Consider the following 14,306-nt stretch of genomic DNA (forward strand, 5'->3'; position numbering starts at 1 on the left):
TCTTCTGTGGCGTTGCTGGCGGTGCGTCTCGCGGCGTCATCCAACGAGTTGACATTTCTAAACTGCATATACAGGCTTTTACACCTTCCAGCCTATGCTGGCGCCGAAGGAGTTACCAGAGAGCATACAGAATCCAGAGAGATTCGACACCTCGAAAGTGTAAGCAATTTGATATCGCGACTTACACACACGCACACACTCTAACACGTCTTGTCCAGAGCTAATGCTAAAGCTACGGACCCCAATATCAGAGTCGTGAAGCCTACATCATAAATAGCTGGGTGATGCAGGCGTCTGCTCAACCCGAGTCCAATGACACAATTGTCTTACTTTTCATGCAAAACCATAGAACATGCCTGTTCATCCATGATAGAGCCAGTACAAACTGCAATGCATTACTACAACGATTAAATGGCATTACGCCTGGACTCCTTGACCCCCTGAGACTAGTTTACATGTGGTATCGCCCATTTGTCCCGTAATTGTACCCAACTCCAGATTGTGCCGTCTTCCTACACCATGCAACGTCTTCGTCAGCTCAAATGAAGGGTGCCTCCAGCCCATAGAACAGCTTATCAAAATCAATGGTGTTGAGGTCCATCCGACCCTCCAGCGCCTGCCATTGCTGATCCATATATGATGCCTCTGGCTCGGGAACAAAACCTTGAAATGGCATATTCCGGCGCTGTTCCTCCCGTCCTGCCGAGTCGGGTGTCATTGGCATCATTACGGGTAGCGCTGTGAACATTTTGAGAGCTGGGTGATTTGGGGTGTGTCGCTTCAAGACCTGAATGGACAAATCAAGAAGCTTGGATCCTATGGGTGATTGATCTTTAGCATCGTCCATGATACGCCAAGCCTCGACAAGATGTGAGTCGTTCGCAGGTGTATCTTCTGTCTGTCTACCAATACAGGCATTGAGAACAAGCGCTATACTGGCGAGGAACACGCTCCGAAGAATGATAACAGAGCGCAACCTTGTGCTGGAAAACGGTAGGTCCTCGAGTTTCAAGTGCTTCTCGGTCTGAATAATCATTCTGGCAGCTGCCATGCAAGCCTCGTACGAGTATGCGTATGCTTGCTCCACAGAGCCCCTTGCAAGGAATGGCAAATGAAGTTTGCAGAGGTGCCGATATATTAGTAGATTCAGCGTGTAGCGCTGAATCGTGATTTTTGGATCACGGCGTGGATCCGATGGCGAGAGAGAGTGCATGTTTGTGCTGTCCATGGAGAAGAAATCCGGCAACTCTCGCAAATACACTCTGAATTTGGCGTCCATCTCCATGACAAATTTATGATCAGCTGGTTGTGCCTGGAAAGCATATGCGCGGTCTTTATCAATCATATTCTGGCAAAGTTCCGCCAGACGAATACGGTAGATCAAAGCAGATGCATCGGTTGGTTCTGTCAATGGGCGTCCGATGACAGGCTGGCTGTCGACAATATCGGCATCATTCACATTGGATGGCTTTCGCACCATCATGTGGAGTGGATGAATAGTAAATGACCCTTCTTGAGGAAAGGCAAACTGCGTAACCATCCTATAGGATGTTAGCTGCTTGACCGAGGGTAAGGCAAGACTGCGATAAATACACACCAGTCTGTGGCGACGAGAAACCACCACGTTCTTCTGTACATCTCCATTCGGAGGCTGCCCATGTTGGGGATTTCATGGTTGCCCGGGGCATCTACCCGGTGTAGCGACAGTTCTCTGGCCATGCTGATGGAGCGGGCGTTGAGGCTTCTTGCGCGGGGCGAAAGGCCTTCAATATTGCAAAAAACATAAAAAAGAATGATCATGCCATAAATGCACTCCAGAGACGCATGTCCAATGCGCTGCGCATGGTCCATAACATCGAGCGCAGCTTTCACCCACCACAAAGACTGGCCTCTGGCCTCTGCCACAGTCCCATAGAGAAGTCGTGCATCGTCTTGGGGCGACCACGTATAAGTCGAGGCAGCGCACATGCTGAGAAGTAGTGTCATGAGACCAATATCTAATGTTGCATTGCTGTCAATGCAATCGTAGATCTGCTCGATGGTGGCCATCAACGTTGGTACATGTACAACATGATGGAAGTGGTTAACATCAGATAGGTACTTGTGCACAATGATGCGGGCTTCATCGCGGCGAGGCAACCATATACATCTCGTTACCTCACCAGAGCCAAAAGAAGGTGCAGAAGGATCATTTTGCAGTACGAAGCTACCCTGCTTGACGATACGGCGCACAGGGCAAGTGCGGAAGGATATTGGATCACAAACAGGTTCCTATTCCAGACGTCGGCTCGTTAGTGTAATCCGCAGTGCAAAAGTTTGTCCGACGTGGTATTTTAACACTTGCAGATGCAAGTCAAGGCTAGCAACACTTGTTAAAACTCAAACATACCAGCATTGGTTGGCCTGTAAATGACCTCTCAAGCCACAGTGCATCATCGGTCAACTTTTGAAGTTGTGGTGACATTGGTGACGCCACAGCGGAGGGTTGGTTCGGCGACGGCGCTTCCATACAAGCCGTGGGCTCTGGTTTACTCAACATGCCTTCTCTGTTTTGGGCAGCAATGAGCGCCTCGAGCTTCTCAAGGCGTACCAGCAACTCGGCATTCGGGACATCTTTTGGCGCAACCGACTGTTCGCCTCCGATCATTCGCAAGTCCGCATCATCCTGATCGGGTACAGTAATGGCAGAATTTGCACTAGAGTTAGCCGCGAGATCTGGTCTTGCCGCGGATGAATGAGCCGTTACAGGCCCATCATGTTCGCAGATGAGCCCACGACATGTACAATTAGAACAAGGGAAGACGCGGCTACACCGCAGCTTGCGCTGCCTGCACAGCTTGCAGGAAATGGGCCGCTGTCTTGGCTGCCGCCCCATGTTGCCCTATAGATCGTATCAATGCCACAATAGAAACAATTTCGGTCAATATTCCTTTTTTGGCGCGTATTTGGGGATATGTTCGAGGGAAAGGTGGGTGTGTTTGAGCGAATATCCGTGGGATCCGGAAAGTCCGCGGTGACCCCACGGCGTCATCAAGACTTTGCCGAACGACCCACCTAGAAGCTGAATGTCGATAGCGGTTTCGGCTCCGCCCAACCCAACCCCTGTGTTGGATGTGTTCCTTAAGTAGTTTGTCATGGTCCATCGGTAAGTATGACGACGCCGAGCAAATCTTTACACCCGCTGTACGAATGGCAGGGTACCAGATGTGCTGCCACGGAGGAATACCCAAGGAAGCTTCATCTGTTCTTGTAGAGTATATACGACGAAAGACGAAGCCATTAGTATACTTAACTTGGGGGCTAGAGGTATAACGTGAGGCTGCTAACTATTGTTACCTATATAAGCACGGATGTATTAGTGACCGACTCCCTGGGCCAACAGGCTACTGTGTAAGTCGGCGCCCGCCTATAACTACATCAACCCCATTCTCGGACGCACTTTTTCAGCTAGCCAGACGCAGTTGTATATGCGTCATGTTTTTCTCATATATCTTTGTTCTCGTCGCGCGGGCACCGGAGACCCCAGCCCGACGAGCCTGAGCAGCTCCAGGCAGGTAACTAGGTGTAATAAGAGAAAACCACACATTGATGAGTCAGGGGCAATGCTTATGAATCTGTAAGCGACAGAGTCGTTGTTTGCATGTTTGTTGTTGGCATGATTATTTTGGGAGCCGCCACCCTGCCTTCTCGATTTTTCTTGCTGTATACTGCGACCGACCAGCCGAAAGCACAACTTCAAGAGCGGCCCCTGTTGCATTCGGCAGATGCATAAAAACTCTTTCCACACACATCAATCGGACCGGAATAACAGCGGATTTCGAAGACACTCGATACGTGGCTTCTGCTGTGCAGCCAGTAATACTCTCTGGGCGGTGCATTCCTTCCGATTGCTGGTAGGGCAACGTCTAACGCTGGGATTTAGGATGGTGCGCATCGCTTCTTGCATTATTGCTTTTGCAATCCCCCCCCCCCCCCCGGCCCTGAAATGTTATATTTTCGTGGCAACGAGATCCATAACGAGAGATGTTTTGGAGCCCGGTTTTGAGCTGCAGAGGAACAGTTCCTGACACAGACTACAGACTGTGAAAATAGCTGCAAGGTGGTGCCACAAATTGCAACTCACCCGGCCCACGGTTCCGTCATTCTCCGAGAACATCCAGTAGTTAATGAGCCACAGCAAGTCATGGAGCAATTGATGAAGAGAACAGAAGGCAGAAAAACTATAGCTCGATTCTGATTGAATTAAGATAAAAGTCCATATTCTAAGAGTTTAGCGACTTTCAAATGGTCAAATGGTTGTGACGCCAATTCGCGTTAGAGACCAATTGGCCAATGAGAAGTCGCATGATTCCACATCACACTTCACGTGACAAAATCAGGCCAGCTGTGCTTATTAGTCAGCCGTGGAGCAAAGCTTCTCCCGGGTGTGCGAGAAATCGTCCAAGTCGTCGGATTGCCTTTCGTCAAGCCCAATCACTTACTCCGTGCTCTCCTACCGAAAAAAAATACGATTTCGTACGACGGCCAACGCGCCAATTGCAACTAATTTCGGCTTCATAATCGACTCATTCTTCTTCCCTCGACACAATGCTTCGCACGCAGGCCGCAAACGTTCTGCGCCGGGCCGCCCCCCGTGCCTATTCCACCCAGGCCCTGTCCAACCCGACGCTCAAGAACATTGAGAAGAGATGGGAGGGCATGCCTCTGCAGGAGCAGGCCGACCTCTGGATGGCCCTACGTGATCGCATGAAGGGCAGCTGGTCCGAGCTGACCCTGCAAGAGAAGAAGGCTGGTACGTCGTGTTTCTTTTCGTCGTTCTGCTTTAGCCAGGTTACCTTCTGGTTCCCTGAAAATACCTCCGGGTTACCAAGCTTGCACCCACCTGAGACGCCAGCACACTTTAGCCTACAGGAACGACTACGATGAACCGCTCGCTTCCCAGCCCTCTCTCTCGGGAAACCGACTTTTTATAATGTGCCCAGTGGCTCATATCATCCTAAACAATACAGGCATACTTGCCTATTCGGGAAATTGACTGTGACCTCGAGGGCGCACCGCGCGCTATTGTTGCATCAAGAGTTAACTTGCATATGAACAAAAAAAACTAACACAAATCCTCTCAACAGCCTACTGGATTGCCTTTGGTCCCCATGGACCCCGCGCTACCGATCCTCCCGGCACAAACGCCCGCGTTGCCTGGGGTGTTGCTCTCGGCGTTGGCGCCTCAATTGCCATCTTCGCTGCCATCCGCCTCGCGGCTAAGCCCGTTCCTTACACCATGACTAAGGAGTACCAGGAAGAGTCCAACGAATTCCTTCTCGTACGTTATATCGCTAATAGAGGGCTCTTGGTAGCAGACTTGGTGTGCATGCTAACACGTCTTCCAGAACCAAAACGCCAACCCCATCACGGGTATCTCATCCGAAGGCTACACTGGCAAGGGTGTCGTTCAGTCGCCTCCCAAGGGCAACTAGAACGACTCTTGAAATATGCAAGACGCACTCTATCATTTCCTTTTGTCATAGAAGAATGTGTGGACCGTGGGAAACGTTGTAATCTTTCTCGCGTGTAAAATTGCCTAGCGTTTGGAGAACTGTTGGCGAATCGTTGAGCGACGTGGTAGAAGGAGGTGTAAATACTGTACTACAATGGCAGAATCAAAAGAAGCAATTTGTTTCCAATAAATAACTCAATTTCCCAATACGTTTCGATGTATGCTTGTAGTCGATCAATCCAGTGATAAAAATAGCCATGATAAGCTTAACACTTGATGAAAGAGGGAAGATAAGAAGTTGGAGAGAATTGTAGCGAAACAAGGGAGAATAAGAAGAAGAGAGATAATAGTAGTGTGGTTTATTGTGTTATCATATTGCTGGGTATTTGTTAGAGCCAGTTAGATAGCTAGGTAGATCGGTAGTAAAGGTCTAACCACTACTACTCTGTCCGGCTTGTGGTAGAAGTTCGGGTGCTGTTGGGTTAGCAGTGAGGAGCTGCTCTTCTTCCATTCGTCTGTCCACTTCGAACCGCCCATCTTTCGCCCAGTAGCCCGCCTTCTCGGTGCCATTGACACAACCTTCAGTGATGAGAACGTATGGCATCGGCGCGTCAAACATGGGCTCGCCCAGGACCCGCTCCATCTCCATCTTCAGCCCACGAGCACCTGTTCCAGACTGCGACGCCCTGTCCGCAATAGCAAAAAGGGCCTTTTCGGTGAAGTATAAACGTGACGGGTACGTTTCAAATAGCGCTGTGTACTGCGCTACAAGACTGTTCCGCGGCTCCGTAAGAATGCGATATAGGTCTTTTCTTGATAGTGGGCTGAGAGCGCAAATGTTGTGCAGTCTTCCGATCAATTCGGGGATGAACCCGAATTTTTGCAAATCGGCAGGCGTGGCCAGGTCCAGGGGCGTAAATTTCGAAGCAGAATCGTGATGCGCCAAGTGCTCGTAAAGCTCAGAAGGCAGAGTCTGTTGCTCGCCAGAGAGTGTGGTACGCCCCTTGACTTCGCCACCAAATCCCATGGTGGGCTTGGCAACTCTTTGAATTACACTTTTGTCAAGCCCAACAAAAGCACCGCAGAAAACGAAGAGGATGTTGGTCGTGTCGATGGTGTATTGGTCAACCTTGGCGGCCGGAGGTGCGGCTTGGGCTGCGCTGCTGGATGACCCTCCTGCGCTATAATTCGTTGTAATCGGGGACGCGGATCGGGAGGAGCGGTTGTCTTTTACGTTGATCGTAACTTTCGTGCCTTCCACTAGCTTGAGCAAGGCTTGCTGAACACCCTCACCACCGACATCACGACCGGTTGAAGTCTCTCGTCTGGCAAGCTTATCAAATTCGTCTAGTACAATGATGCCATGCTCTGTAGCTTTGATATCGTAGCTTGCCTCGATCAGAAGCCTTTCCACGCATGTTTCGACGTCTTGGCCAATATAGCCCGCTTGGGTCATAGAGTTGCAATCACAGATTGAAAAGGGGACTTGGAGCTTTTTGCTCAGAGTTCTATCCTTGTCAGCCAACATGCCCAAGTAATCTATTTTTGAGGACGTACTCTAGAATGTATGTTTTTCCTACACCGGTAGGTCCTATCAAGAGCAGATTGCTCTTGTCGATTGTGACTGGTTCGTTGATGGCTTGGTCATCGGGAATATATAAGTGATCCAATGACGGAGCTTCATATTTGTCACTTTCGTAAAGCTCGCGGACAGATTCTGTGTGCCCCGGAAACTCGTCTACATCTGTTAGAACAAAGCATTGCGCAAGAAGAGTTCCACTGTCATACCATCTACGGGATGGGTTTCCCGGCGTTTCTGGTGTAGCTCTCGATCTCTGGCAAATCGTTGTCGCATGGATTTCTCTCGGAGATTTTGTTCCTCATGCTCATGCTGGTGTCTTCGGCGAAGGTTCTGGTAGTGGTTGAATATGGTGGAGCATATTGTCTTCTTTGCACGGTCCTGGCCGACAACGTAATTGTCTACTCGCCTCTTCAGGTCTCGTGGATAAAATTGCGGCACGCCAAACCGTCGTTTGTGGTTAAACATGGGCCCACGGCCAGAGTCTTCTGAAGGATCATAAGTGCCGGTAAAGCCAGAGTTCATGTCCGCCTGCCTGCTGGCAAGCGCCGAACTGCTGGTTGACAGACACTGGGTGCAGCCTTGGTACGACGGCCGCCGAGGACGCCGGCAGCCCAGGGTCACCGGATATACTCTCTGCGGATGTCGGAACATTTTGTGATATTCGGTAATGCTAGTTATGAGCGCTTGGTGCCTTGTGGGTTCGTAGACGGTCTCCCCGTGCAGGAGCGGTGGCTGCCGGTGGTAATGGGTAATGACGGTGTGAGGTTTCCAGTCGACGTGCCACCAACCACCCTACCGTACAGAGCTCGGAGCTTACTCGGTGCAAAGTGGAATGCGGGGGACGCCCACTGTAGCTACTAAACTAGCACTGCACCAAGTGACAAAATAAACCAGACTAAATAACTCGTTAGTTAAACCGGGTGGGTAAGTTAGCGATTGAGGACAGCGGAGACGTCATCGCCACCCTAAAAAGAACCATTAACAGCGAAACAAAACGAGAAAAAACCGCCTGACGGGTTTTCAACGGAATTGGAAGAAATATACAATACGCGTCTCACATAAGTTGTGGCGAGCTGCGGGAGAGGCATGCTACCTCATTCTGCTGGATTATAGCTGGTTGCATTGCAGGAGTTCTAGTGACTATCATCCTTTAAATACATACCTAGATAGGTAGTTAGCATCTTAATCAGTACGAAACACCTACTAGCCCAAGATATCGGTACTTGCCCTTACTGTGCTTTGTTTTACTTTGATTTTACCAAAGTGTCAACCACTGGCGCACATTGGGTTGGCAAGTTGGTTGAGGGCGGCGTGGACCACCTCAACACGCCATACAGGATCCCCAATAATGCACCCGTTCGATATTTTGTTAGTTAGTGACGCTAGACGCCACCGAAGTGCAGATGGCCCGACTGCTAATTTGCCACTACAAGACACTAACAATGTAGGGGCGATTTGTTGGGTGATTAGATTGCATATTATCAACGTTGTGTGCAGTGGCTAACTGTGGCTGGTGGGTGACCTTCATCCAAGTTACACTAGTTGCCTAGGTGAAAGCTACCTTTAGCGGTCCCCGTCATCAGCCACGCCAACGAGAGGAATTGCCCCTCGTTCAGAATCTTGTTTCTTCGCCTGTCAACCAACAAAGAAAAAACCCTCAAAGTTGCTTCATTCAGTTCTGCGTCAGACTAGTACCCATCAATTGGCCACTCTTGCGATTTCGAAGACCGATTTTATCACAGCACTGCCACGTCCGCAACACCGACTGTCCATTCTGACTACTACCCCACGTCATTAATAGACTAGAGCCACCTTGCCATGGCAGCTACTACAACCTCCGAGATACCGGCCGATGGCGCTGGTTCGTGACTGCTTTACTGAACGTATTGTTTGACTGCGCTAATATTTTACAGGCGTGATCAAGTTGGACCCTTGGCTGGAGCCTTTTGGTGATGCCCTCAAGCGCCGATGTGGGAAAGCACGAGAATGGATCAAGAAGATTGATGACTCGGAAGGTGGTATGGATAGCTACACCAAGGTACGCAATCAAGTGAACAGACTTAGTCAAATACGCTAAATGACTTACCATATTCCAGGGTTATGATAAATTTGGCTTCAATGTCCTCTCCAATGGTGACATTCAGTACAAGGAGTGGGCGCCCAATGCCGCCGAAGCATATCTGATCGGCGAATTCAGTAAGCAGCTGTCAATACAGGTAACATCCCACAAATTAACTTGAGCGATAGATGAGTGGAATCAAACCTCGCATCCCATGACGAAGGATGCCTATGGTTCATTCACCATCGTTGTCCCCTCCAATGCTGGCCAACCTGCTATCCCACACAATTCTAAAATTAAGGTTTGTTGGCCCATACATTGAGCTCGTATCTGGAAGTAATTCTAATAACAGCCTTAGATTTCTTTAATCCTACCAAGCGGCGAACGTGTAGACAGGATACCCGCCTGGATCAAATACGTCACCCAAGACTTGAGCGTGTCGCCTGTATATGATGCTCGCTTTTGGAACCCGCCCGCTTCGGAGAAGTACAAGTTCAAGCATCCACGCCCAAAAAAGCCCGAGAGTATTCGCGTCTATGAAGCTCATGTCGGAATCTCGACGCCTGAGCAACGAGTTGCTACTTACAAAGAGTTTACTCGAGACATGCTGCCTAGAATCAAGAATCTCGGCTACAACGTGATCCAGCTCATGGCCGTCATGGAGCATGCTTACTATGCCAGCTTTGGATATCAAATCAACAATTTCTTCGCAGCTAGCAGTCGTTATGGTCCACCCGAAGATCTCAAAAAGCTCATCGACACGGCACATGGCATGGGCATTGTTGTTCTGCTTGATGTCGTGCACAGTCATGCGTCAAAGAATGTTTTGGATGGCCTCAACAATTTCGATGGCACCGATCATCAATACTTCCATGGCGGGGCAAAAGGAAACCACGACCAATGGGACAGTCGTCTTTTCAACTATGCCCATCACGAAGTCATGCGCTTTCTGTTAAGCAACCTTCGCTTCTGGATGGACGAATACCGCTTTGATGGCTTCCGCTTTGATGGAGTCACTAGTATGCTGTACATTCATCACGGCATCGGGGCGTAAGTCATTCTCCTATTTCCTTGAGTGGCAAGCTAATAACCAGTAGCGGCTTCTCAGGAGGTTATCATGAGTATTTTGGCTCGGATGTCGATGAAGAGGCTGTCGTCTACATGATGCTTGCCAACCAAATGATTCACTCGCTCTATCCAGAGTGCATCACAATTGCCGAAGATGTATCTGGAATGCCTGCACTATGTGTTCCCGTGGGGCTTGGCGGTGTTGGCTTCGATTACCGCTTGGCCATGGCAGTTCCCGATATGTGGATCAAGATCCTCAAGGAATTGCAAGACGACGAGTGGAACATCGGCAATATTTGCTTTACTTTAACAAATCGGCGACATGGTGAAAAGACGATTGCATACTGCGAAAGTCATGACCAAGCGTAAGTAAAAAGTTACCTGTTATAGATGATGTAACTAACAGGCGCTAGCCTTGTCGGTGACAAGACATTGATGATGCATCTGTGCGACGCAGAGATGTATACACACATGTCTACTTTGTCTCCATTGACTCCAATCATCGATCGCGGTATTGCTCTACACAAGTTAATCCGGCTGCTCACCCATAGCCTAGGTGGCGAGGGTTATCTCAATTTTGAAGGCAACGAGTTCGGTCATCCAGAATGGCTTGACTTCCCTCGGCAGGGAAATCAAAACTCATTTTGGTACGCCCGACGTCAGCTCAACCTCACTGAGGATCCTCTCTTGCGTTATCAATTCTTGAACAGATTCGACGGCCTGATGAACAACTGTGAATCAAAGTATGGGTGGCTGCATGCACCTCAGGCATACATTTCTTTGAAGCATGAAGGAGACAAGGTCATTGTGTTCGAAAGAGCTGGCCTCGTCTTCGTATTCAATTTTCATCCGAACCAAAGTTTCAGCGACTATCGAATCGGCGTTGATGTAGCCGGAACCTACAAAGTTGTCCTGCAAACTGACAGCAATGACGTTGGCGGCCATAGTAGAATTGATGAGAGTGTTCGCTTCTTTACTACTCCGATGGAGTGGAACGGACGAAAAAATTGGACACAGGTTTATATCCCGTCTAGAACGGCATTGGTAAGCCCAACCCGATGTTATTAGAACCAGGCGAGGAGACTAACGCTAAATCTTGCAGGTTTTGGCTCGCGAGGATGTCATTGCTCGGTAATTGGCATCGACTTGTTCAATTGGGTTTGAAGGTCTGAGCGACAGATTGCAAACATGATTTTGTAAAAGACGCTGTGGACTGGTTCCCTTATTCAGTCTCAGTAATAAAATAGGTTCCACTGGGGACGCATACACTGAAGAAGGTCATAGGTACTGGAGGCCCCTGGCATGGGGCCCTAGAGCCTGTTTCCTCAGGCAGAACGGGTCAGGAACGAGAAGTTGGCGCGTGGCCATTACCTTACGCTCGGAACTCCCTAAATTCGCCGAGATTATCGGATCCGCACTGTGTACTTTCGATTATGTGGCTTAGCCACAGAGACTAATGTACCTTCAAATAGCCAGTAACCTTCGCAAATGTTCAGGATTCAACCCCGAAAGCCTCAATTGATTTTCACAACATGATCAATTGATGCCTTAATCTGCGTTTCTAGCCCAATGACAAGGTGAAACACTGTTATAGGCGACAACAGCTTGGGGATACCTACAGAGGGAATTTCCGGAGGTTGGTGACAAGGGAGTTTCTAACACTGTAAGGGGTACTCACATAATTTCAGCTTAGCGCAACACGTGACTTGCGAGAAAGCTCTAACCGACGAAGTCCTCAGTTCCGGAGCAAAACTGCTCACTCTGCAAAAGTTCTCCCCAGGTTCAACCAATCTCTCTCCACTCCCATCACCATCGCTCTCTGTCATCTGGCAAGATGTTCAAGAGGTACGTCGAAGACGTTAGGGCTCTTTTTCACGGCCCAATTGCGCCTGTTGCGCCAATTGGACCCCAAGCTGACCAACCTCCCTATGTAGCGGGATTTCCTCCTTCGCCCGCGCTGCCCGCCCGTCCTTCGCGACGGCGGCTCTTAGCCGTGCCATCCGACCTGCTTCCATCCGATTCCCCCTCAACAGCAGATTTGCGAGCACCGCTGGTGTTGGTGATGGCAAAATTTACCAGGTGAGAACTGGTCGTATCCACGAAGACCGAGCGCCAAACTAACGACAACAACTAGGTCATTGGTGCTGTCGTCGACGGTTAGTCTTGATCTCAATCGCGATGAGCCGCAATTGCTCTTTTGCCGACCCGAATGTTTGAATACTGACTACTGATTTAGTCAAGTTCGACACCGCCAAGCTTCCCCCTATCCTGAACGCTCTGGAAACCCAGAACAACGGCCAGAAGCTCGTCCTCGAGGTCGCCGTATGTAACTCAACGATTTAAGACACGGAAAACTCGAAACTAATAAAAATTTCAGCAACATTTGGGTGAGAATGTTGTTCGCTGCATTGCCATGGACGGTAGGTCATTTCACCATCTTTTTTCACCTAACCGGGGCTGGTGCTAACAAGACATTTGTAGGTACTGAGGGTCTCGTCCGTGGCGCCAAGGCCGCTGATACCGGTGCCCCCATCACCATTCCCGTTGGCCCTGCCACTCTCGGTCGTATCATCAACGTCACCGGTGACCCCATTGACGAGCGTGGTCCCATCAAGAGTGACAAGTTCCTGCCTATCCACACCGAGCCTCCGGCATTCGTCGACCAGTCGACTTCCGCTGAGATTCTGATTACCGGTATCAAGGTCGTCGATCTGCTTGCCCCCTACGCTCGTGGTGGTAAGATTGGTTTGTTCGGTGGTGCCGGTGTCGGCAAGACTGTGTTCATTCAGGAGCTCATCAACAACATCGCCAAGGCTCACGGTGGTTACTCCGTTTTCACTGGTGTTGGTGAGCGTACCCGTGAGGGTAACGATCTGTACCACGAGATGCAGGAGACCTCTGTCATTCAGCTGGATGGCGAGTCCAAAGTCGCCCTGGTGTTCGGTCAGATGAACGAGCCCCCCGGTGCCCGTGCCCGTGTCGCCCTGACTGGTCTTACTATCGCCGAGTACTTCCGTGATGAGGAAGGTCAGGACGTGCTGCTCTTCATTGACAACATTTTCCGTTTCACTCAGGCTGGTTCTGAGGTGTCCGCCCTCCTCGGTCGTATTCCCTCCGCTGTCGGTTACCAGCCTACCCTCGCTGTCGACATGGGTGGTATGCAGGAGCGCATCACCACCACCAAGAAGGGCTCTATCACCTCCGTCCAGGCCGTTTACGTCCCTGCTGATGACTTGACTGATCCCGCCCCTGCCACCACTTTCGCCCATTTGGACGCCACTACCGTCCTGTCCCGTGGTATTTCCGAGCTGGGTATTTACCCCGCTGTCGACCCTCTCGACTCTACCTCCCGTATGCTCGACCCCCGTATCGTCGGTCAGGACCACTACGACACCGCTACCCGTGTCCAGCAGATCCTCCAGGAGTACAAGGGTCTTCAGGATATCATTGCTATTCTGGGTATGGACGAACTTTCTGAGGCCGATAAGCTCACCGTTGAGCGTGCCCGTAAGATCCAGCGTTTCCTGAGCCAGCCTTTCACTGTTGCCCAAGTTTTCACTGGTATCGAGGGTGTTCTCGTTGACCTGAAGGACACGATCGCTTCCTTCAAGGCTATTCTGAGCGGTGAGGGTGATAGCCTTCCCGAGGGTGCCTTCTACATGGTTGGTGATCTCGCCTCCGCCAGAGCGAAGGGTGAGAAGATTCTTGCCGATTTGGAGAAGAACAATTAACGGCCTTTGCTATAATAATATCAGAGGTGTAGAAGACGGGCCTGTGTATAGATCAGAGGAACGGGAACCCAGCGCGGTTTCTTCTAAAGCTCCTTTAAGTAGTCTCTTTCGTGGGCTGTGTACCAAGAAATCAACAAAATCCCTCTTGTATTGAATGGAGTTTCCTTTGTTAACTAACATATATATCTTTTTTCTAAACTTTGAACCTGTGCCTGTTCAATTGTGACTGCGAGTGTCGCGAATACGAGTGAACAGCTTGCGAGACTCGGCGTAACCCTCGTGCTCTTCCGGATATAGTTATGACGATAGCCTGCGTTGGAAAACACTCAATGTACAACCTTGTAACGTATGTATTCTCACCTATACTCTAGT

General features: G+C 49.9%; 5 protein-coding genes across 5 annotated transcripts; 3 read left to right on the forward strand and 2 right to left on the reverse strand.

Annotated features, from left to right (window-relative positions):
- Positions 1-538: 538 nt before the first annotated feature.
- On the reverse strand, positions 539-2,875 carry CCM_07422 (Fungal transcriptional regulatory protein; the record flags this gene model as incomplete). Its single annotated transcript, XM_006672563.1, has 3 exons — positions 539-1,528; positions 1,594-2,271; positions 2,390-2,875. The coding sequence occupies 3 exons, from the start codon at positions 2,873-2,875 to the stop codon at positions 539-541; spliced, it is 2,154 nt and encodes a 717-aa protein (XP_006672626.1).
- A 1,712-nt stretch (positions 2,876-4,587) lies between these two features.
- On the forward strand, positions 4,588-5,474 carry CCM_07423 (cytochrome c oxidase polypeptide V; the record flags this gene model as incomplete). Its single annotated transcript, XM_006672564.1, has 3 exons — positions 4,588-4,792; positions 5,127-5,320; positions 5,388-5,474. 3 exons carry the CDS (start codon positions 4,588-4,590, stop codon positions 5,472-5,474), a joined length of 486 nt encoding a protein of 161 aa, XP_006672627.1.
- Positions 5,475-5,924: 450 nt separating this feature from the next.
- On the reverse strand, positions 5,925-6,950 carry CCM_07424 (Clp protease, ATP-binding subunit ClpX; the record flags this gene model as incomplete). The annotated part of the gene is made up of 1 exon (XM_006672565.1): positions 5,925-6,950. The coding sequence occupies one exon, from the start codon at positions 6,948-6,950 to the stop codon at positions 5,925-5,927; it is 1,026 nt and encodes a 341-aa protein (XP_006672628.1).
- Positions 6,951-8,894: 1,944 nt separating this feature from the next.
- On the forward strand, positions 8,895-11,338 carry CCM_07425 (1,4-alpha-glucan branching enzyme; the record flags this gene model as incomplete). Its single annotated transcript, XM_006672566.1, has 8 exons — positions 8,895-8,937; positions 8,990-9,114; positions 9,173-9,272; positions 9,324-9,436; positions 9,494-10,185; positions 10,233-10,568; positions 10,617-11,247; positions 11,306-11,338. The coding sequence occupies 8 exons, from the start codon at positions 8,895-8,897 to the stop codon at positions 11,336-11,338; spliced, it is 2,073 nt and encodes a 690-aa protein (XP_006672629.1).
- A 699-nt stretch (positions 11,339-12,037) lies between these two features.
- Positions 12,038-13,934, forward strand: CCM_07426 (ATP synthase beta chain; the record flags this gene model as incomplete). Its single annotated transcript, XM_006672567.1, has 6 exons — positions 12,038-12,048; positions 12,138-12,282; positions 12,338-12,359; positions 12,440-12,525; positions 12,581-12,623; positions 12,685-13,934. 6 exons carry the CDS (start codon positions 12,038-12,040, stop codon positions 13,932-13,934), a joined length of 1,557 nt encoding a protein of 518 aa, XP_006672630.1.
- Between the last annotated feature and the right edge of the window lie 372 nt (positions 13,935-14,306).

This window comes from Cordyceps militaris, assembly GCF_000225605.1.
Source record: "Cordyceps militaris CM01 unplaced genomic scaffold CCM_S00006, whole genome shotgun sequence".
Taxonomy (NCBI): Eukaryota; Fungi; Ascomycota; class Sordariomycetes; order Hypocreales; family Cordycipitaceae; genus Cordyceps; species Cordyceps militaris.